The sequence below is a fragment of the Clavelina lepadiformis genome, chromosome 3, assembly GCF_947623445.1.
Source record: "Clavelina lepadiformis chromosome 3, kaClaLepa1.1, whole genome shotgun sequence".
Classification (NCBI taxonomy): domain Eukaryota; kingdom Metazoa; phylum Chordata; class Ascidiacea; order Aplousobranchia; family Clavelinidae; genus Clavelina; species Clavelina lepadiformis.
In genome coordinates, this window is record NC_135242.1 from 14,760,710 (window position 1) to 14,785,637 (window position 24,928).

General features: G+C 34.0%; 1 protein-coding gene and 1 long non-coding RNA gene across 3 annotated transcripts; one reads left to right on the forward strand and one right to left on the reverse strand.

Annotated features, from left to right (window-relative positions):
* Window positions 1–1,307: 1,307 nt before the first annotated feature.
* Window positions 1,308–23,173, reverse strand: LOC143450821 (uncharacterized). Of its 2 annotated transcripts, XM_076951539.1 has the most exons (10): window positions 23,059–23,173; window positions 22,703–22,828; window positions 15,917–16,080; window positions 15,067–15,163; window positions 10,694–10,785; window positions 9,218–9,345; window positions 7,334–7,486; window positions 6,453–6,659; window positions 5,551–5,743; window positions 1,308–2,689 (listed from the first exon to the last, which is right to left on the reverse strand). In XM_076951539.1, exons 1-10 carry the CDS (start codon window positions 23,107–23,109, stop codon window positions 2,509–2,511), a joined length of 1,392 nt encoding a protein of 463 aa, XP_076807654.1. In that variant the 5' UTR covers window positions 23,110–23,173; the 3' UTR covers window positions 1,308–2,508. The 2 variants fall into 2 exon arrangements, with proteins under 2 accessions (XP_076807654.1, XP_076807655.1); XM_076951540.1 differs by lacking the exons at window positions 22,703–22,828; window positions 23,059–23,173 and adding an exon at window positions 17,731–17,901.
* On the forward strand, window positions 11,216–18,060 carry LOC143450825 (uncharacterized). Its single transcript, XR_013114778.1, has 2 exons — window positions 11,216–12,192; window positions 17,847–18,060. It is a non-coding gene; the product is annotated as an uncharacterized LOC143450825 (long non-coding RNA).
* Window positions 23,174–24,928: the final 1,755 nt, after the last annotated feature.

Below are 24,928 nucleotides of genomic sequence, written 5' to 3' on the forward strand. Positions count from 1 at the left end.
TCCAGTTCAAGGAAACTACCTGATTATTCGTTATTTCACATTTCCATCACTAGAAGGTGAAGGATCTTGGTTATACGCTTTAATGTGCAAAATTACTTAGCCATCCAAACAAAAACAAACATTTTAAAAATATTTAACCGTTTTTCGTCTTCTGCCACTAGATGGCGATATGATAAAATTCCCCATTCGGGATCCACTTGATGTGATAGATCACGTCAATGTGCTCACAACCTCCAAGTTTTGAGTCCAACGCTGCACACTGTACAAAGATGTGCCTCATCTTAAAAATTTAAGTTTTTTGCTACTAGAAGACGAAGTGCATCATTTTTCCGAAAATCCTTGCATCAGGTGATAGATCATGCTCATCCCCTTTCATGTGCAAAGTTTCGATCTCACACATGCTGAAACATTTGTTCTAATATTTTCTTAATTCTTCAATCCGGCGATTGAGTTTTTCTACACCAGAGGGCGAAGTGTTAAAATTTTTCTTCCGAAGATGATTCGAGATCTCGAAGTTAGATCTCGTCAGGTAGGTTCTGCGCAAAACTTCACAGTGATGCATGAACTAAGTTCAAAGTTATTCAAAAATTTAGTTCTACCACCGGTGGTCGATAGTATACACAGGCACACCTAAACGACAAACTTGTCCCAAATATCGAATTTAGACACATTCCTACCAAGTTTCAAGATCATAGGACAAACGTAGAGCACATAATCGTCAGTCATAACCAATAATAATAATGATAATAACCTGAAAAGCAAGAACATGTTTCATAGATTCTGATACATAATTGCGTTGATACGTCTTGCAACTACATTTTCAGTGCTCGCAACGATCATGTTTTTATCCGACGTCACTTGGTAGTTGCATGTCACGAACGCTGCTGGGCTCCACACTTACATGTGTTAGCAATTAACAAGTGGATGGTACCATGAACAATAGCACATGTTAATCGCAAAACGCAGTGCTTTAAGCAACCCATTGCAACAAAATAATGCAAGTAGCAGACGATATAACTATGACATTTTAGTGAGAACTCAAATTTCATTCCATCTGCAGTAGTATTGTACGGCTAATTCACCAATCTTATAAAATACTGAAGTTTATGTATTAAATAATTGTTCATTAACCGTTGAGTATCTATTCGACTTTAATTACATTAATAACTTAGCTACTGTATAAAAACAGCTTTTAAAAGTTGCGAGTTAAAAAAAATATTCTAAAGTAAGTGGACTAATTCCTGCATTATCAATAACACGAATCTTAATCATACAGCATGGCACAAACAAACATGTTTATCCAAAAATTCTACTTTTGCATTTTATTTCATGTACCCTTTCTCGTACAAACTAATTCATCACAATTAGATTAAATAATGATCAGAAAACATTTTCGAGAGCAACAATGTAGATTATTTCGGCAGTACAAAGCTGTTCACCAGCAAAAATTAAAAAGCTTCAAGTTTACAAAGCAATTCAAACTTCGCAGTTAACTAAAAAGTGAAGTTCCACAACACACTTTAATTCAAAGAAACGAGGCAAAAGATTAAATTAACAACAGAAAGAGTTCAAATAACAGAACAGGTTTCTTATTCAATATTTCGAAATTGATGGATGGCAATACATGGATATTAAAAGTGGACTCAAACAAGCAGAGAAAAACTAACAATCAATGCCTTTTCCAAAAATACTTCTGTAATGATTGTGTTGCTTCAACAAATAATAATTCTCCAGGAAAGTGCTTAAAAATAATTTCACCAATTATTACGTATACAAATTAGGGCAATTATCAAAACGATGATTTTTCTTGATTCTTTTATCACCGACCAAGTTTACCCTTATTTAATAATAATGTTATTATTTAATAATATGTGGCAGTGGTTCCTGATTGTTAGATTTCTTTAACCCCCAAACAAATCAGAAATCTCCCTCAAACTCCTACCACTGACAAATGTATAAATCAGAAATAACGGAAATGCAAAGTATCACAATGATTTAAAAACACACAATTAAACCAGATTAAAATCCAGCATTGTTCAAAAAACACTTCAAAATAAAAAATAGCAGATCAGTTGTTTTTATTAATCATTTCTTCTTTCTTAAATGAAATGCTTTCATATTCTGAAATAGCACTTAAAATTTTTTTGCATTAAATTTATTGCCACTCTAGTCCCACAATTTTTTCAATTGTTGCTTCATTGTTTCTTTTTAAATTTTCACAGCAAGTGTTTCTATAATTTACAAATATACTAAAATGATCATAATATCAGAGTTTTATAGTGCGGTTAGAGAAAAATGTGCTTCCATGAGAAAGTTGTAATCAGGCACCTTAGGGTGGCAGCTATCATACGCCTAAAAGGTGAAAGTCAAGGGCGGCTGCTAAATAGGTAAGAATGAATGTCAAACATTGGCCCACTGTGAGATTTAAAAGAAAATTATTATAGAACATTTTTATAATTTGTTGAAACACTCTTGTCATCAGCTAAGAACCACTGTCTTAAAGAAATATTAATGACCACCTCCACCGCTAGTGAAGGAGGAGGCAGCTGAAATATCAACATAACAAGGAGGAACAAAGGCTTTTGGATCCATAATTCCTTTAATGGCAGAATAAGTTGCTGAAACTCCACCAATGACTCCAATCACAATTATGATGACATGTAATGGAATTTCCCACTTTGGCATTTTCCTGAGTTAAATTATATAAAAAATGAATACATTTAGAGTGCTATACATTCTACTTTTTTATTATTATACTATTGAAGTCCACATGGTTTAGCAACCATCAACATAAATCCAATAATAATATATTAAAAGTTTACGACAGGAATATAGATGAACGAAATTGAGTCCTCTTTCTGCCCAGTGAAATGCAAATTAAATTGAGAGTAATTTTGAGTGTTTTTTTCGCTGTTTAGTTCGCTGTTTGCATTAATATGCAATGTTTCATATCAGAAATTTTTATCTATTGATGATTACTGATAAAAAGCTTATTGAAGCTATTAATCATCATTGGTAAATCAAACAACATCACAAGGGGATTTTATGTGATAAAGTACATTAATACTACACAAATATGTAAAAATGTGTTCATATTTTGATCATGCCATCTCTGATAGCTACCATGGTCCATGACTCTTCTATTATATGTTGTTGGGTGGTATAGCCCACTAACATAAAAACATTAACTTTAATCTGCTTTTATGGAGTGGTGAAAATATTAACTTTTGTTTGCGTGAGTGACACGACGAGAGAAAACGAAGCATTTTCAACTTCATTGTGAACATAAAAAAATCTAAAAAGTAATTCTTCAATAAACAACATTAGTTAACGAATGCAAACAAATGAAACATCTGACAAACAAGCAAATTGAACATATTTAATTGTCACTTTAAGCTGTGATATTAATGTTACAGCATAAAGTTCACTGCATACCATCAATGTAGTATAAGCCACTACGCCTGTCTGGTATTGGTTGTGCTGGACTCACTTCCAGGATTTTCTCTTCAGTATATCAGACAGCATCTCATTGTGGCTCAAGTTTATACCAATTTGAGTTACCAGTAGAACTTGCATGAATAAGGCATTGTACTTTGGTAAGGCCTCTTTGCACCTTTCTCTGATTTCCAGAACAACACTGGTCAGTTGTTTATTTTCGTAGTGGACTTGCACCCATTCTGTTGGTCAAATATTGAAAGGGCAGTGAACAATGTATGACTGAGCCATATGAGGTGCTATACTTTTATGCTGCACTTTGTCCGACTTGAAATTAAACTCTCAATGATTTGCTGATAATGTTTGGTATAAAATACAATGTGAGTTCACTGTTTTGAAAAAATGAGCTTTTCTTGTACATGGTATACTAGAAAATTCATTGCCATTCTGAAAGCCATAATGCCACAAACAATTTAATTAATCTTTTTCGTTTGTTATTTCTTCTTATTTACAAAAATTTATGTGGATATTCTAATAAGTACAGTATTTTTATCACAAGTTGCAAATTCCATTGCAGTTTGGGGATCTATTTAGCGGGCTCGCATTTCTTCTCATATTTATCTCTTACAGGTTGCACCCAAACCATCAACATTTGAACATTTACCATGAGATGTTGCTGTAAAATGCCATTCAGTCAGAATTTTTTTTCACATTATGCTGCACAATGTATATTTTTGTTTAAAATGTTACCAGTAACATTGCTTACGAAAATTTGCATCACTGTGTTTATGCTTGAATGAGATTCTTTGAAGAAGTCTTGAAAGTAGCCCGAAATTTAAAGTGTAAATGGTTTGACGTAGTATTTTCTAAATTTTTCTACTTGATATCATTAAGCTACTTTTTGTACCATGGGAATGGTTATTTTGCCCTTTAATAAATCCTATGCACTTTTATTTAAAATTTCCCGGTTCTCTAAAAATTCCAAAAATTTATATAAAAAATGTGAGTGATACAACATGCATTTGATGGCACATTAAAATTAAAATAAATTTATGGTGCAAATAATTTCTGCCTGAAAGGTAAATGAATATATCCAACATAACCTACTCTATTAATATCAAAACAATAGTGGTTAGAAAAAGTTGCAATTAGACAATCAGAAAAAAATAAAATTTTTCAAAAGTTTGGCAGTTGCTGAACATGCATAGTGGTAACACTTTGATGAAGGTTTTCTGGAAAATGGTAGCATAAAACAAGCAGTTTTGTGAAATTATTATGGGTATACCAACCAGTTATCATGTCGTGCACATTATAAACAATTTTTCGAAGTTTGAAAATTCACATTAAATTTCTATTAGGCGTGAAAATAACCTTTGGTGATTTTGGTCATATTCCATTGAGTGTTCACTCTTATATGGGATTTGTTGAGTAATACCTGTCTTACTAAATCCGGTATACCTTGAAACATGTTCTTTTTGTATTTGTTTCAATGAATAGCTGAATTTCTGTGACCAATTACAGTACCACTTCTTGGATATATAACATTGCTTATAAAACATTAAAATTATTTATCTTTAACTAACACAAAAGGTATATGTACCTAAACAGATGATCAATTACAGATCTGATAAAAAAAATTCAATACAAGCTACGTTATTATTTCATCCTGTCTTGCTTAGCATTGAAAAGAATTGTGAAATCTGATGTAAGTCGGCCATATCAATCAATAAACTCCTTACCTACAATTTTTTCTCGCAGAAGCAAACAGAATGCTTCACATTTTTCAATATAAAAACAGAAAACCTGACTTGTGCTTATTAAACTCACCCCTTAAATCATGGGTCATTGCTTATGCTTCTGTGAGAAAGCAAGGCAAACACAAACGAATACCTACTAAACAAGTAGCCGCTCACAACAAGCCGCTCACTATACATGCCATAAACGTTTTTAGCTCATAGTTATTTGCATAATTATTGTTATGATGTATATGTAGATGCATATGATTTTAGTAACCATAAAGTGACCTTATTAGTTATTACCTATCACTCTGTCAAAAATCATTTAATGACAAAACTCTCTCAAACGAAAATTATAAAGAATTTGAAAAATACTTACGCTCCATCCCATTTCCCACCAAATCTTGTACAGAAACGCCAAAAGAAAACAGATGGAAAAACAAAGGTATTGAGAGTAACTGCACTTCCACCTACTAAGGCAAGTATATGACCAAATCGAGGACAACTTTCGGCAGTAAATATTACTACAATTGTAATTGCAGATCGAACAACAACACGCTTTACTCCGAATTCTGAAATTAACAAAAATAGGTTAACCAAACAATAAAAAGTCATGGTAAGAGTATATTAAAATTCGATAGTTGCAATTATACAGATATACGAAATATCTTTAAAATTTTCTCCTGAATTCTTGAATTTTGTACCACTCTTGTCTTGCGAAAAATTGTTTACTTTCAACTAGGAGGCTGAATTTTTAATGCCGAGAAGAGTTTGCCGATGGATTAATTTGTGGAACTTGTTATAATAATTTAATTATTTATTATAAGTTGTGACACATTCTATTGTTGTTGCTGACACGTATAATTTATTCAAAACTTTATGATATCACTCTACATTCCACTCAACTCTGCTCTTGCTTATCATCTTTTTTAGCACAAGAGAGTAATGTAATTCATGACTCTGTCACGATTATAAAACTGTGTATATGCATGCAAGGTATTAGCAGGACAATGAAAGTAATTTAAGATACCTAAATTAAAGTCATACAGAATTATTACCAGTGCATCTTCACATCTTCTGTTTAAATATGACTAAAATAATCCTTCTGAACTGGCCACTTTTTAAACCATGGGTCGTAGGCTCTCTCACAGCAAGTCCAAAGATTAATTGCATTAAGTATTGGACAGTTTTTACATATCTACCAAAGTCATTTTACCAAGTTACTTCAGTTCACCAAGTCATTTTTTGTAGGCTTGACAGTACGACAGTACTGAAACTTACCGTCGGGTAGTTTGAGAGGCATTTCCAGAACCTGGCTTAACGGGTTTTGTATAATGACATATGCACAAACTAAATGCATTGTAATAAGAATTGTAGCAGTGACTTGAAGGGGACCTCGTGTTAATGAAGAAAATATATTGTCAGCAACAAGGTCTCCATACACACCAAAGCCAATTGCGCCAATTGGAATATACATCATCAATATACCTACAATACAGATGAAAAAGGTAATTACTTTTAAACATTTGTAGTACAGTCTAATCCAGTTTATCTGGATATAAATGAAAATAGTTCAAAAAAGAATATTACATAGCATAACCAAGCAATTAACATATTCATGCCAACAATACCACAAAAAATACAGAAAAAGTAAACTTGTAAGATATCCTTAGGGATTAATAAAGCATTTATTTTGCGGTTTTCACCACCGTTCCTGTTTCTACGAATAAAAATCAAAATAAGGTGTTACTCGATGACCTGTTCTGCTGCTATGCAAAGTGCATATTCCAAAGAATAATGGTCTTTCAATTCAAGTAATGTTAATATAGTTTCAGACTGACCAGGTTTCTAGTTAAGTCATGGAAAATTATAGCAAGAAATTGAGTAACAGGAATTGACACTTTGGGTTAAAAGTATATTATATAGCCTATTTCACATCACAATAAGTGAAAAAAGTAGTTATTCAAACTTAATAGTTAATTTATGAGGTAGACATAATTTGGCTTAGTTTGTGCATCTTCTTATTTGATTAATACTACTACTACAGTGTGTAACTTCAATATATTAATGTTCTTTTCTGCATTTTTACAAATTTGCTTACCAGCTTAAAAATGTGCCAAAAACAGTAAAGTTTAGCGTGTTTGTAAATCTTATTTACTTACTTGCCATTGCTATAACAACTGACTTTGGGAATTTTGCAGGTTCTTTCATATCTGCCTGTATAGTGGGAAAAGCAGCCATTCCACCAAAACAAAACAAAATCATTCCAAATGCTAAGAAAAACGTTTGGAATCCTCTCTGAAAAGCTTCATCCTCTAAACATATTCATCATTTCAGTCAGTGTTAAAAAGCATATATGTAAAACTAACCTTATTTATAAAAGCTACAATTTTCAAAAGTTTTAACAAACTCTTTGCGAAAATTGTTATTTTACTGAAAATTGCAGTAAAAGTTGGACTGATTTAATACGAACCCAAATTGATTCGCTGAATATTGAAATATAACATTCAGGAAATATTGAACTGACAGACCCCAACACAACCCTACATAAAAATCTGTTAACTTCTGTGAAAAATAATGATATATTTTGGCAGCTTAAATGATGTTAGGCTCTCAATCACCATACAAACCTTATTTCTTCGGATTAGCAATGGTGGCTTGCTATTGGCAAAACTTAGCAACTTATTGGTAATATTTTTTTTCGATTGGTGATGATATGAATACATTTGTGATCTATTTAAATGTTAACCTTTTTGATAATTGTATTAGAATGAACCCTTGCAGATCATTCCATACTAAAGTTTCATATACATGCATGACATGAGTTCACATGATGAATGAATTTTGCCTAATGTGCACCATGTTGTTCGCACGCAAGAAATTATATACTATTCATACCAGTACAGTATGTCAACAGCTACAATGGCATGTTTCAACTAGGCTTTTATCAAATTTTCCATGCTGTAAACTTCAAAAAAATTAAATAACCTTATAGGTATTATGATGTCACTGTATGTGCATTCTTGATAGCAAGTATAAAAATATAATTTACTAAAAAATCAATGATATAACATGAGCAGTCAATCAATTTTAAAAGCATTATTGTTTATTGAGAAAAAATTTTTTTTGCTTCATATTGCACTGGATGTAAGCTAACTTTTATCCAGGCTGAACAGACATTCCACTTTGAACAAAGCAGTCCTGTTGTTTTCGTGTATTTCAGTTGTCTCATTGTTTTAATAAGTCAAATTTCTTGTCCCATTCTTAATGGGTTATTGATGAAGCTGATGACTGCGAAACATTTTCACCCAAACTCAGATAGTGCACCCGACTTCACCATATATATTAAACACCAAAAGTCATAAAGCAATACCAGAAGCAAATCAACATCTCTTAGTAATTTAAACATTAATTTTAAGAACTGGTGATGAAACACAGATTATAATAAATCTTTATGTAGCATTGCAACAGGATACTGCTTTAAATGCAACACAACAAGCAGCGAAAAAATGGCTAAATTATATATACATCTTTTGCTGTAAACTTAACCATTATGTACAGAAAAAATTGGTTTAATAACCACTGGAACATTTTTTTCATTGAAACCCCTTTCTTAACTTGCAGACCTGCATATAGGTACCACATTAACTGTAATGTCATCCACTTATTCAAGAAAAATTTTTGCTTTCTGAAATTGTAAAAGCCTACATGAATAACACTCATCTCAGTGAAACTTTTATTTTAACTTATAAAGTTTTACAGTATTGTGATAAACTCCTGATGATAGTTTAATAAGATCGGTGCCAGTGAATATGAAGAAATACCGGTAGGTTTTTTACTTTGGAAAGTATTAGCTTACTCCATAATATTCCTGATTTCAAACTTGCACAAACAAGATATTGTTGTAAAAAGAATCTTAGAGAATTTAATTACCAATTAAAACATATAAACAATACTTTTACAGTTACGCATATACTAGCAAAAAGGTATTTTCTTGAACAATGTAATAACAAAAAAGCTGTTTTATATGAAAACCTTTGGCTAACCTCCATCATTAATCCTGTCCCAATATTCTTCTGTTTTGTTTCCAGCAACTTCAATGTCCAGCAATGCTTGTACAAATATGAGAACACATGCGACAGCAGTAGTGAGAGTGGCTCCCAGAGCAATTGGCCTAAAAAAACAAGTAAGATATGCAAATTAAAATAAGTGAAAGGTTAAAAAAAGTAATAACTGTGTTCAATAACATCAAATTATTTTTGTTGGAAAATAAAAATATCAAATGGGACTCATATTCGTGATAAGAAATTTGTGCTAAAAATCCATTCATTAATTCATTCAAATACTTACAGTAACAAAAACAAGACAACAAAATACATTATTACAAAGTAAGTAAAAAAGTTTAACTAGAACCATGATGTAGTCACTCATACATTGCAGTTTTAAATTGTAAAATTTAAGACACAATTTCTCTTAAATTGTGAGAAAATATGATAGTATGCAGTAATCATTGGGCAAATATACTAAACAAGCAGTCATGAGCAACAGGCTTGCTATAAGCAAAGGCATCAAGTTTTGAAAATCTTCAGGTCTGCCAAACTTCGAAACGTAGATTTTAGATGGCAAATAACAATCGTTTTAGTGCCAACAGCTTGTTAATTGCAACACAGGTAAGTGAAACACAGCACCATTTGTGACTATGTCACATCTCCTGTACAAAGTGACGTTTGATAAAATAACGATCATAGCGAGCACTATAAATTCATTCAATGGCAGATATAAAATGGCTGATTGTTTACTCTGCTTTCAATGTTTCATTTTTCACAAAATATTCAAATATTCATGCATTGAACAAGGTGGATGAAACTCGTGTTAGTCGCAAAGTGAAAAACGTACCAATGTTGTTACGTTAAGCTAATTTAAGTCATGCTTAACAACACCCATGATGCGATTATCAATATTTGTGTAAATTTACAAGAATGTCATTTCATTATTAACAACTTGCCACATGTTGGCGAAAAAATTGAAGGAAAAATAATTTATTGTAAAGTTGTATTACTGACAGGCTAATTGTAAAACTTGCTTCTGATATCATACATTTATTCACACATTGCGCAGTGAAGAAGGTAATTTAATATGCCAAATTCCAGAATGCAGATTCAACACGAGATCCAAAATAACGACAGCTATAGATAAATCAATTTGTGAAAACCAGGGTGTATCCTTTTTATGAGTGCATTGCAACCGCACAGTTGGATAAAAACTGAACGCATATTTAAGGTTTGTGGACTTACAGGTTAAAAAAACACTATAATATCAACGAAGTTTAACCTTTGATTTCCGGCTTTGTGGCGTTGGTACCGGTTTTTAACAAAACCAGGGCATGCGGCATAACCAAGCATGATTTCTGGATCTGCTGGGCATACCCGGCAGACCCATGCCTAATGCCTATGGTTTTAAGTATTATATAGAAAGAAGTGTGCACTGCTGCAACGGCACACTGCTATACCGATTTAACTTACCAAAAATCCTTAGGACTTTTCAGCCAACAAAAAGGAGCAAGAACACCACCGATAATCATGACCCAATAACATAAAGACATTTCCAAGTCAACCTGTCAATATATTTCAATTACAATCTCCCTACTGACTAATCATTATTACACAATTAGCTTAAACTATACATTGTTGACAATATTGAATGTTTGTCATATAAGTGCTCTCTTAAAAATATTATGGTTGCCAGCAAGCGTAATAACATCAAATACAAGGCACAATAGGTCCACAAATCAAACAAGCAGCAAGACTAATGAAAAGTTTTGACCTCCAATACAATGTATTGAAGAAATATTAAAAAGACATGAAAGCTAATTGTTTTAATTACTTTTGGAAAAGACATGTCCTAAGTGAAAAACTTGGTCTACAACAACAATTTTATTTGTTGTACTTGTTTGATTACAATGGGACCTTGATTAGAAGCCATACAAAATGATTAAAAAATAGTGTAACCATCCTTAATCGGAAAAGGCATGAAATGTTGTTAAAGAGTTATCAAAATAGAAGTGTCTCACACATAAGCACTTAACTTTCGAAAATCCAGCAATGCTGAAAGAATTGAAAAAAAAGAGGAAATTCATAAATAACTGCCTTAAGAGGTCACTTACCATTGGGAAGGCAATTTTAAGCGGGCAACACTGTGTTTATGACGATGCCGCACACAAAACGTCATATTAAAAAAAGTCAGAAATTTTCCGGTCCAATGCGCATGTCACGTCGATGTGGGCTAGTTTGTTATGGTTTTGGCGAAAGATACTTGCAGGTCCAGGCTAAGTAGTAAATTTGCTGTGGATTGGACATTTTGTTTTTTTGAGTATTTGTCCTCAAATTTTAAGCTTAAAACTTGCTGCAAAGTTTAGGTGGTTGTTTTAGAAATTTTAATACAAGGATACTGTCCAAACTACGACTGTGGGCAGCCCTAACCTAGATCTCATTGCAAGCCTAAATTCAGGGAGGTTCATGATGTGGTTTTTCGACAGTAGCTTCTTGGATTAGTGTACTTTGCATTGCAACACCTATCTCTTTAAATACGGTCATGAACCCTTAAAAATAATGACGTACCAAGTTTCTGCAGCAATAAGTTGTTTAGCAGTACTTATACAATGAATGAACATTCTTATTGTCGTACAATTATGCATTTTAAATGTTCAGTAATGATTAGGGCGATTTAAAGTCAACTTCTTTTTATAAGTTTCTGTTTTTGTGTGAATGTTTTGTTGTTAGGTCAATTTACATTATCGTACAGATAATGCACATTTTATTACATAGTATTTTCTTAACACTTCTACTTTTGAATATTCCTAAAAAGATGATAAAATAGGTTGTATACTGCAGATGATTGCACAGGGCATAGCAATTTGAATACCAATATCATATATTTATGACGCAATAATGCATTTGTTACGGTGCACAATTCATCAGTCTACTGCTCGCTGTAAAGTTGCCAACCAACAACCACTTCAGAGGTACAGATTTTTTACATGCTCACTAAGCTATTGGCCAAAACCAGAAACTTGCTGGTGTAAATGCAAATACTACATCTTTCAAAATCACAATTTAAGTAGTAATTAAAGCGAATTTTCTATGTTTTCTTGTTTTGTCGTTCTTTTTTATAATTTGCTGAATAAGGTCAATAAGGTGAATAAGAATCGTCCTAGTTATCATTATAAATCACAATAATCAGTGGTCACTAGTCATATAAATGGAACAACTTTGCTTGTCATATTTTTCCATATTTCAGGATGTGCTATGATGTCATTCCGTGTGCGTATTAGCGACTATATTAGTGTTAGGGAACCATGTGAAAACCGCATTGGCTTAGTGGTCTTATCTACAACTTACTAGGGATGTGCCGAATCAAAGATGAGTCTGAATATTACGCATAAATATTGACAAATTTTGTTTTTCATACAAATACGAATATTGCAGGGAGATTCCGGTTGAATCCTATGTTATGCTAAAAGTAAGAATTAAACTGCAAAACACTGAAGTTTTTGTTGGTATGATCGATTAAATGGTTGTAATAAATTTTGGTGAATTAGTATAATAAAAAAAAACAGATATATTTTTTCATTCAACAACACAACAAGTTTACAGTCATGCTTATGCTGCTCGATAGGTGTTTTGATATCTTTAATTTAATTTATCTTTAAATTTTCAGATAAGAATGTACTAGGCTAAGAATGATTAGTCTTCTGAAAAAAAGTGCATACATTTTTAGCTCATTAACCAATACACTATGGATGGTTATATGAAAGCAAATAAAGCAGGAGTGAAATGAAGTTGGCAAAATTTTTGTTTCTCAGAGAATCCCCATTTTCAAAACCTCAGAGAAACGAAAAACCTCTTTAAAATTTTTTTATATCTGACCCTGGTCACAGTGCACGATTCGGAAGAGTGAAAACGATGTCTTATTAATAAAAGTGACTCAAAGAAGTGAGCATAACCTATCCTAAGCACCAGCTGACAAACAGGATCGGAAGCATATATGGATGTGAAAGTAGAATACTTCGCAATTCTAAAATGTTGTAGAATACTTTTAATAGCTGGTTGTTTGAATGCCAATTTATAATAAATAGGCAATGAATTGCAGCTTCAGTGCACACCATCATGTCAAAATTTGCATCTTTGCATGCAGGACTTCTCGTCGAAAACATCAGTATTTTTGGAGAATGGAAAACAGAGAATGGTTAATTTAGTAATTTTTTTAAGAAATATAGAAAATGATCAGAGTAATTCTATCTAAAAAAAAAACAGTCAAAAACAAAAAAACAAAACAAACAAAGGCACGAACCATTTTTAACTGACTGTAGTGGTACGTAGGATGCTGTATGTCCAATGAAAACATGTTTGAAAGCTTTACGTAATACATCTTTGATAATTTAAGTCAAAAAATATAATCCGAGATGTAAAATTACCTTAGAACCACAAATGCTTATATTGCAGCCATAGCTGTGATATTAACTATAAATGGGATGTAGCTGTTATTTTTTGGGTTGTAGACATTGAACCGAAGTATTTTACAAATGGTTTAGGATTGTAAAATATTTTGGTTGAGAAACGCCACTAACAATCCATTTTACTTGGGTTACAAGAAACTTTTTATTCCAAAGGCTGACAAAGGAAACACCACCGTAGTAATGTATCTAGCAACATATGATAGAAAAATCGAACAAATACTCTTCGACTCAAAAACTTATCTAAAATTAAAGCAAGGCCCAATGATGTCTACGGAAAAAGCTTTGAATAAGTTGATTTCCAAGAACTCTATCTCTGACAAGGATAAGCTTTCTGCCAAGATTTCTCTTTAAAAAGTTCAGATGCTTCTGCACCTCGCGTGTATTGTCTTCGAAAAATACACAAACCTAACAAATCTTTGCGTTCTATTGTTTCTTTTGTTGGTTCTCCCACATACAACCTTCCCAAGAAAATTGCTGAATGCTGTTAACAAGATATTCAGATTTACAGAAACTCGAATAGTTTTTAATTCAGCTCATCCCTAGACGCCCTCATCCCTCATCCATAAACGCATTTTGCAAATGCATTACTAGATGCTTAAGGCCTACTAACCAAGAGCTTGTGCCTGTTTGCTGGTATCCCACAAGCATCTATCATAAGACTTCAGTAAGCATTCAGCAAGAAAGAATGTCTTCATCGGAACAAAAAGCATCCATTATGGCCAAACAATCCGCCTCTGACTAAGAAAAACCCTTCTTACCAGCACTGCTGCAGAAACCTAGATAAACAAGTCGAAATAAAACTTGCAGATGAGTGACACCTCTGTGAACTACGGACTCCACTAAAGAGGAGCCACCAACAGGATCTGATGGGACATGGACAGAATAGAAGTGCCTGAACCGCAAATAATAAACATTCTACAGTGCCCATTATTAGAGGAGCCCTGCAACACTGACGATCTTGCAGATACTACTCAAATGTTAGAAGAAACGTCTGGCAAAGTACGTCTGGATAAAAATTCTGAGATTTGCATAATGTGAGGACTGGAGGATTGACCAACTTATCTGGAACTTTCACATTTTACATCAAAACCACGGTTTAATGCAAGTGAGCATGAGCAGATATTTATTGTTACTCGTATTATTTTGTCTGGAATAAATTAGCTTTGATTTGTGTGATGATGTAATTAATTGTGAAAAGAAACAATTTATTGTTTAACAACAAACAGAATTGTAGTCTATTTTTCAGTGAGCAAATTAAGCTTAGAAAACATAACAATGTTCTCCAACAAAAAAACAAAATACTTTCAAAATTGATGATCAAAAATAGTGTTAATCAAAGAGGTTATCATTACGGCCAAAAGTTACTGTAATGCAACTTACCTGGGACAGGAGTGTTTGTATGTTTCCCGATGCAATAAGAAGTAGTACTACACACACTCCAAACAAGGTGAAATACACAGATATGTTGACAATAATCCTATCAGCACAACATACAATGAGTACTAACACAAACATTCAATATGTATATGTACATTTATGTTCATACTGTATATGTCTGTTGTGCATATATGCAAAATTTATAATATAGTTATTTTAAATCTAACTACTTTGGTTTGAATGATTATTGATTATTAATCAATTAATTAATTATTGATTAAGATTATTTCATTAGCATTAGCATTAGCTGGCAGGTGACACTTTAAAAATATCCTCTGAAGATATTAAAAGAAAATTATTTATACCTAGAAATTTTCGTATATGTGAATTGAAATGTTTTGATTTTGAATTGTTGGTCAAGAGCCAATGTTTTATTGCTTTTCTTTATCAAGTTCATGTTACTATTGAGTGCTTTGAAATTGTAGCATTGTTTCTGGTAATATTCTAATAAACGGTAAGCTACATCTTTAAATTTGGATGTGATAGGTACCAAATAACATCAGATTTGAAATCATTGACACAAATTTAGTCAAAATTAGCTGTTAAACTCCATTCCAGAAAAATTTTGTACACCAGTGAATAGCAGCGATCTTTAACAATGTATCATATTGTTTGGTTCACTTTCATGAAATATGAGTATATACTTATTTTCTTATCTTCAATGATGCAGGTAATAAAATGAAGGTAATATTAAATATGGTATAGTATTAACTAATTTAGTAGTGAACTTTCTCATAAACATGTATAACTGTACATAATGTGGGTGTTACAAGTAATTTCCAAGTCTTCTTACCTCCCCACACTTCCAAATGCAACATGTGCGATTGTTGGATAAGGATCTAAACAATGTTCAGTAAGACTTCGCCTATTTTCTCGTAAAAGTGTCCAACATCTTCCAAGAACAGTTCCAGTAAAGGAGGATATGCCAGCGCACATGAAAATAAGAAATATTCCAACCTAAATACAAGTTTAACTCAAATAAACAAAACTCCATGTATAATATTTGTTTCACTTCACCTGGCAGAGCTGCCAGCACTGTATAATGTGTACTGTAAACACATGCAAAAGTAAAACTGTTACGTTCGCAACCAACATTTGTACGTTGGTGAAATTATATGGAACAAATTCATTAAAGATTAAACCACACATGATGAAAGATTACAGTGTGAAAAATAAACAGGACGTTTAGTGTATAATTTATTGCTGCATTAGAGCATCCAAAAACCTCAATTCATCTTACATAGTCTGTCATATAAACAACTATGATTGGTATGGGACGATCGGACGATAATATTCTTTTTCCTTGGATTGAGGAGAGAATTTGCATGACTTACACTCGCCGATGAGTTCCCATTGGTCGAGCCCCAGTTACCGAGCAAGTATCGGTGCAAGTTTCGATTGTCACACCTTTTCACCGTTTTTTTTGTTGATAATTTTATATTGTATTGCCGGAATTTGCAATTTACATTTACTCAGGCTGAATTATTGCAAACTCAGCACACTAACCACTTGGTTATGGAGCATGTAGGACTAGCTAAAAACACGCATAAAACTGAAAGAAGAAAAGGAGAAGGTTTAAATTGTCTGTCAATAACAAAAATTTGTGTCCTTCAGTAACCTATACCTAGGCTTACCATACGTCCCGTTTTAGGCGAGACAGTCCCGGTCAGTCAACCAAAAGTCCCACTTTGGCATTTAGCCAGCCACTATTGCCCTATGCTTAAGGAGTATTAGCATGCTGTGATTAGTCTGATTAGCCAACTTGTTAAAGTGTGATGCCTCAAGCGTGTTCTTGTTTCATTGTATTAAATATGAAAGCAATTGTTACGCCATTTTAGCGGGTAATTGGTCCAGTAGTGGGTTGATTGTTAGCGCATTCGCTAGTTCAGTAATAGCAGGCTAGTAGGAGGATGTGTTCTTTTTGCAGGTAGGTTATTGAAACAACTTATTTCGTACCGGTATATTTGTTTGCATTTCTTAGTACAAAAATCATTTGAATGTGAAAGCCCCGTATCACTTGCAAAATTAATACTGAATTTTCCTGCTGTGATTCTTTTAAGAAAATAAAGTTGAATGAAGACTTCTTGAAGAAAGTATTGTCTACAGAAAAATATGATTGGGCGACTATTTAAATTTACAAATGCTTTAACATTGTTTTTTTTTCCTTGTAAAATGCATTATTTTTAGTTTTCCTTGGTGTCTTACTACTGTAGTTGTAAAGTGTCATTGTAAAATCGGAACCACATTTATCTGATAATTATAATGCTCGTTGTTCTGAAGCGTCCCGGTTTTCAATCACAAAAATATGGTATGCCTACCTATACCTGCACTAGAGCTGAGAAAATGTATCTGCCTGATACCGATCTAGTGGCTTAAGCTCTTAGCAACTAAAAAATTAACTAGTAGCCAAAAACATATGTATCATACTTAAGAATATGGGGCAAAGTTTTTAGTAGTCCATAGACCCACAGGACTTTGCTGTTCTATTAATCATAAATATGTTAAAAGTTTTTATTTTCAAAAATAAACCTTGAAGACTAGCATGACATATTTTGCTGAGACAACAATTTTCATGCCAATTTTAAGGTAAAAAAGTAATAGTTTTACCTGTAATCAACATTGGATTTGATGCCCTAGCTGCATTCGCAATCCTTTCCAGTAAAAAGCGGTAGGACACCAAGTTTGTTTACAAATAAAATCATGGTGTTTTTCTTTTCTTCCAGTTGTACTTCGTACCAGTCATGTTTTAGACAAGGAGGCGGACGACGTTCTTTAGAGACATCTCTCCACTTGAAGATATACATGTGTTTTGGCAAAATTATTGTTGTTAATAAACACCAGTCAGCTTTACTTGTGGAACAGAAGCAGCTTAACGATATATGTATATACAGTACTAGAGGGTCCACCATTCTCTGGATGGCAAAAGTCATCTGTTAAAAGCATTCTTCACCTGTTTCTGAACTGCATTACTAAAATGGTGTAATGTTATTTTGGACGCATGGCCAGAGCATAATCAACCATATGCAAATCAAATGCATTCTTTCCATAGCGGCTGTGATGCTTTGTTGACAATAACCTCGCTAGTGACATCACACTTACAACGTGATTATACTGATTAGTTTAGCCAAAAGTTTATTTTTAATGCTTCGACCCCTCTTTAATATTTTCTTCTGTCTGTTTAACGTTCCTTGAAAGTGTGCCGTTGATTATTATTTCATTCATGTACAAATTGCCTGAGCATCATAACATCCGTTATTGTGCATGTTGTTAGTACTGTGTTTACGTGGTTTGTTGTGTAAGCTACTCATAGCGGCAATAAGTAGCCCGAATAAAACTAAACTAGTAATGTAATTTTTTGGCAAACTATGTTATTTCGGAAGGATATAACTGATCTTGAATCTAGATTTCTGGTCTACATAACATAATCTTGGCATTAGTCTAGTGTTTTACAGCCCAATACGCCAGACTGAAAAGTACGGCAGTTTTCGTCCATACAAACATGCAAATTTTGGGACAATGGTGTGCACCGAAGCATCAAATCTTTGTTTATTTATTATAAATCGGCGTTCAAACAATTAATTTTTCATTGTTTATTTATTATAAATCGACGTGATGAGTAAAATAGTTGTTTTGCATTTTGATGAATCTTGTGTTTGCAGGTTCCACACTTTCCACTATGGCCAATGCCTTGATCACAATCAACTGTTAGAACGCAAAGGCCCTAGTGCAGTGTTTCTCAAACTTTTTGCGATCGCGTACCACTCATTCGTTTTTTTTGCTACACTGCGTACCACCTGGCTCCTGAATGACTTATTTTACTCAAATGTACCGGTATTTATTATTTATTACCGTTATTACTATACCATAACACCAATGAATAGCAAGAAAACACAATTTAATTTGATAGAAGCAACTGTTTCTTCTGCACAAGCTTGTCTATCCGGGGCAACACATTACTCACAGCACATCGAAAATCATGTTCAGCGGTACGCGGTACCACTTAAAAAGCTCTCGCGTACCACTAGTGGTACGCGTACCACAGTTTGAGAACCACTGCCCTAGTGGAAAGTTTGTTATCAGTGCACCGGATACTGGTAAATGTGCCAAAAATTGTAATGCCAAAACTTGTGCCATGTTAACAACATACTTATGATGTAATATAGAATACAGAGGTTTTAGATACCGGTACAAACTGACTTGACTTGACTCGTGACATGAGACATGAGTTACATTCGTGATCTTTGCCATTTGGTGCAGACGGTACAGATAAGCAGGTAATCCTCAAATTCATTGCCAGACGACAAGCAAAAGTTTCATAGACATCAGGTTTCATAGACGACAAGTTTCATAATTTCATGACCAATAGACCTTTCGCACCAACGATATAAAGTTGTTCGCACAATCCGTTGTGTGCATGCGCCAAAAATTGTGTTGGCCAAAAAATTGATGAGAAATGAGCTTCAGGTCCTTGGAAATGCAAGCAAATTTTTTTTGTTTAGTGTGTTCGTTTCTTTTTAGATCTCGGCATCATTATAATTTATCAACAAAAGCTACAAATTACGAGCTCATATATACATTTCAAAAACCTCGGATCCTGAGAAGTAAATCATTCAAAAGCAGCGTACTACAGTATTTCATTGGCTGCCGATGACCGAATTAGGAAAAAGAAAGCTACTTTGGTAAACAGCTAGAGTAGCTAGACGGTTACGCAATTTGTATTTTATTACTTCGCTAAACGGTGGTCGGTGATGTAGAAACTTATTTTACGGCCACAGGTGAACTCGGAAAATGCGAATACGGTAAACAGCAGTTAAGCTAGTCTGTGAATTGACATGTAAGCTAATTTTGAATTTATACCGACATAGGCTACTAGTTTTTCCAAAATGTAATTTAACCGAAACTATAGGTGGGCAGTACCGAATTACTGTACCGCTTTACTTTTTCAGTACCGCAACCATCGGTGCTTTTGAAAAAAGTAGCCTCTAAAGTCTAAACGAAATGTATTTTCCTATCTATGTGGAGTGTGACGAAAGTTGATTGGTTGGTTGTTGATTGAAGTCTATGTCAGAATTGATTGTTGATTGCATTGTCGATGGCTAATTAATGGTTTTTCCTTGAATGTTTTGATTTCGTCCCACCCCAACGCATTTTTTTGGATCCGTCTGATCTGAGTTGCAGCATCGTAGCGCGAATCGGTAGTTAGCCTATAATATTGCTTTCTGTTAACATTTGAAAGAAGTCGCTTTCGTTTACATGTTTGTGCAGTATTCACCTGTCATTAGTTTGCTACGAAAACGACACTACAAAAAAAACAAACAGTAAATAACTGCACTGAAAATGTTTTAACTTGTGAAACTCCGTCATACGTTTTTCGTTTGATTAACGTCGTAAAATCAATAACCAGATGTAAAACAAGGCAAAAACTATAACCCGAATCTTATTTTTAGTCTTTCAAAGTGTCATTTTGACAACTGATTAACGATACTGTATATACAGTGAACAATTTAGGGTTTTGTTTTGATACTTGATTCAGACGCCAGGAAGGATCCAACCTTTTAGATTTACTTCAAAGCAAAAATTATAAATTATTAAATTGAAAAAGTGGTGAAAATTTTTTATAAATATTCGGCTAGTTTCTGAAATGAAGCATTATATGAAATGTTTGGCCGAAATTTAGTAGTTTATAGCAAAAATCATATCAATTTTAGGCGATGTTTGAAGCATGGAAGCGACAGTTTTTAGAGCCTCCCTGTAAAACAATTCAAACATTTTAAATTTTAACAAGTATTACGGGCACTGCTGGGGGTGGTTACGCGAAAACTGACTTTTCTCCGGCGATTTTTCAGGAGTATTTCAGTCAATTCAAGTTAACTCCCTCAAGAACAAGCTGGATTTCGACACGGAAGATCGACCGCGGACCAAGTTACTCTCTTGACTCAAGAAATCGAGGACAACTTTTCGGCTAAGAAAAAAGCAGGTGCTGTGTTTATCGACCTCACAGCCGCCTACGATACGGTTTGGCATCGCGGCCTCACCTGCAAGCTCTTGCGCCTACTGCCGGACAGGCACATGGTCTCTCTAATCATGGAACTTGTCCGAAACCGCAGTTTCACCCTCACCACCGGTGATGGCGCAAAAAGCAGATTGCGACGCCTGCGAAATGGTGTCCCACAAGGATCAGTCCTGGCTCCCCTCCTTTTCAACATCTACACGCACGACCTGCCAGAAACAATTGCCAAAAAGTTTGCTTACGCTGATGATTTGGCAATTATGCATAGAGCAGAAAACTGGCAGGAGTTGGAGGGGTCCCTAACCCAGGATATGGCAACCATATCCACTTATCTTCAGAAATGGAAGCTGAAGCTTAGTGTAACCAAAACGGTGACGGCTGCCTTCCACCTTTACAACAAGGAGGCACAACGTGAGGTCAACATCACTGTTGATGGACGCCCTCTCCCTTTCACTGCCGAACCAACATACCTTGGCATAAAGCTGGACAGAGCACTCACGTTTCGTCGACACCTGGAGTCACTTCGCAAAAAACTAACAACACGCGTTGGGCTTTTGAGACGACTGGCAGGATCTAGCTGGGGTGCTGGATGCATAACACTTCGCACAGCCACCCTGGCTTTGGTCCATTCTTCCGCCGAGTACTGCACACCAGTTTGGTGTCGTAGTGCTCACACTCGTCTCATAGACAAGCCGATTAATGACGCTCTGCGCTTAGTGACTGGATGCCTGCGCCCCACACCAACAGACAACCTGTTTGTCCTAGCAGGTATCCACCCATCTGAGCTTCGCCGCAAGAGAGCCACACTGTCTCTAGCACGCCGAGCACTGGAGCCTGGGCATCTTCTGCATGACCGGCTCCTGTCTCCTCCACTTAGAGGACATCGGCAGCTTAAGTCGAGGCACCCATTTGTCCCTGCTGCTTTAGACTTACTGGATGACTTCAAGCAGTCAAGCACAAACGTGGCAAGCTGGGCGGATTACAAATGGAGCATGGAGTGGCAAGAAAATTCCTCCAGACTCCATGTTTTTATTCCGGAGGCCAGTACATCACCACCGGGAGTGCATTTTCCCAGGTGTGCTTGGACTAAACTCAATCGCCTTCGAACTGGCGTTGGCCTCTTCCGCTCAACCATGCACAAATGGGGCATGGCTCCATCTTCGGCCTGTGAGTGTGGTGCAGAAGAACAGACTGCAGACCACGTCATAACATCTTGTCCGACATACCGCCATCCTTGTGGGAACCGTGGTCTGACAACAATGGATGAAAACCTGGTCAGCTGGCTGACAAACAGCTGCCCTACAATATGAGGTCTTTGTTCCCTCTCTGAAACTAAAGAACCATCTACTCCACACGAAGAAGAAGTTAACTCATATTTACCATCTTTAATTCCACCTCGTTTGATGGTGGACAATTAAATGAATATAGTGGGCATTAAATTGTTTTAGATGGCTCGTTAATTTGAAATAGATTATTAAACATTCTACAACACTAACCATCACAACACTACACTAGCCATCAAAAGTAAGTACGGCATAAAACAAAACAAATGCCAATAAAATAACGTACCCATCCGGCATCTTTGACTGCTTTAGGGAGAGCTAATACTCCACTGCCGGTCATTTCACCGGTTATAAATAAAATAGCTGTGACAACAGTGAGTCCATTTTGTGGTAACATGTTCTGTGATGAACTCTTGAAAATAGAAATATTTGCTAGTAAACAAAAGATTTGTAATAGTTAGTCAGAGCGTTAGATGAAAATACAATGAAGTATTTGAAATAAAGCTTAAAAAAATATTTTTAGTCGATTGTTTGTATTTATTATTTGACTTAAGTTTTGCCATTAATATACTACATATTTGTTACATAACGAAGTAGAAAATATTCATATAATGTTCAATATGGGAAAATTAAATAAGGTACTTTTTGATCTTTTTTTCCCATAAGCTCCACAGATTCTTTTGGAATATCCATTGTAATATATATTTTTATTAGCTATTTAAGAATTTTAGTTTGAACAATTTTAAACCTTACTTCTAAAAATAAAACACAAACTCGTATTAATATATACTACTTTAAATGACTTTATTTACCAATTCTCAATAAAAATTAGAGCTTTTTCTAAATGACAACATGTTACTAAATACTGTAGGTATAAATCAATTTGAATTGTTACGAAAGCAAATGGCAATTTAACTAAAACAAACCGACAAATAAAATTCAAACATATAATGTCAATTCTTGACTTCTTATCTTTTAAGTCTGATATCTTTATCTGATAACTCTTGCCTAATATTATTATTTATCTTTTTAAGAAGTATGTATTAAAATTCACGCAAAGCTACTGAATTCTAATTAACAAAATTAAAAAAATTAATTGTGTTATACCATGAAAACAAAATGCATTAACAACCTACACAGTTGGTTACATAGTAGGTTACACAGTAGTAGTAAGTTAACGCTAACTTAAAATACGGAGTGACTATTTCACCGTAAGTAGGTCACGCAACCCATAGTTAAAGATAGATGGTTAGGTTAGGAGAATGGGAATGCAAAAAGTCGACTTAAGCTATTTAAGGTTTTATTGAAGTTAGAATTGGACTAGAAGGTAGAATTAGGTTAAGTTTAGGTTAATATATTACAAAATTTAGGTTAGGTTAACAAGAACCTGTGAAAAATACCTTTGAACGTACGATTTTTCTGGTGAAATAGTGGCAGCTTTTAAAATAAAACACCAAACTATATTTATTTATATTTTTAATAAATTATAAACCTTATATTCAACAGGTGTGTGTTTACCTCATCTACAATACATTTTAAAAACAAAGTAAAAATATTTATGTTTTAAAACATGCAGTGCAGACATGCATACAACAGTACAGGCAACCAATAAAATGGCATTAAAATAGCTATGTCAATCAAAATCTTTCACTGTGCCAGAAGCGAGCGTTGCTTTTTTAATGAGAGGTCCCAAAACAATTTATTACACTTTATAAAGTTCAACAAGTTTTACTGAAAAAAGCAAACAGTAAATGAAGAAATCTTTGGAATGTGCATCACTTTGTGCTCGTTAATAAACAGGCTGTTGATAAAGCATGTCAGCACGTTGTTCTAGGATAAACTGTCCTGGTAAACTCTCATTAGCCAGAGGTTTATTGATAATTTGTTTTCCACTTATCACAGTTAAAAATACTTGACATTATGTAAAATTTGTTTGCAAATAATTTCCCAAACATACTTCTTGTTAATAATGATAGATAATGGAATGTTAACAATAAAAGTAATTTTTGAATAAAATATTATTAAAACGTAAATCTTTAGTTTCCATGTATAATAAAAATAAAAATAAATTGCAATAGACAACTTTTTATCACATATATGTAAAATGAAATAATCTTCACAATGTGGTACATTGTAAGCAACTTTTTAGCAGTGCAAAGAACGTAAAAACAAAAATAATATAAAAAAATATATTTCATAAACCTGTATATTTGCAGTTCAGTTGTTTTATCTAGGACAGAAATTTAGCGCAAATTAACGTCATTGGCGAAAATGTCAACCGAAAAAACTGTTAATTTAAAGATTGCGTGTTTTGTATTTAACATATTCTTTCTTTGCTTCCGTCTCAATTAACGCTTCAGCACGACTCTTAAACAAGCAAAAGCGTCTAAAATACATATTGACAAAAATTCCAATAACGATATACCACCAGTCCACCATAGTCATAAATAGGTTTAACTCGTATGTAGCGCAAAAATAAATAAGCCCAACAGTTATCAATAATTTGCTATGC

Excerpts from the sequence above, each read along its gene's own strand:
- LOC143450821 (XM_076951539.1), bottom strand. The coding sequence starts at position 23,109 with ATGGATATTCCAAAAGAATCTGTGGAGCTTATGGGAAAAAAAGATCAA. Across the intron at positions 7,487-9,217 it reads GGACAGGATTAATGATGGAG|AGGATGAAGCTTTTCAGAGA; the intron begins GTTAGCCAAAGG and ends GAATATGTTTAG. Across the intron at positions 2,690-5,550 it reads GGTGGGAAATGGGATGGAGC|GAAAATGCCAAAGTGGGAAA; the intron begins GTAAGTATTTTT and ends AATTTAACTCAG.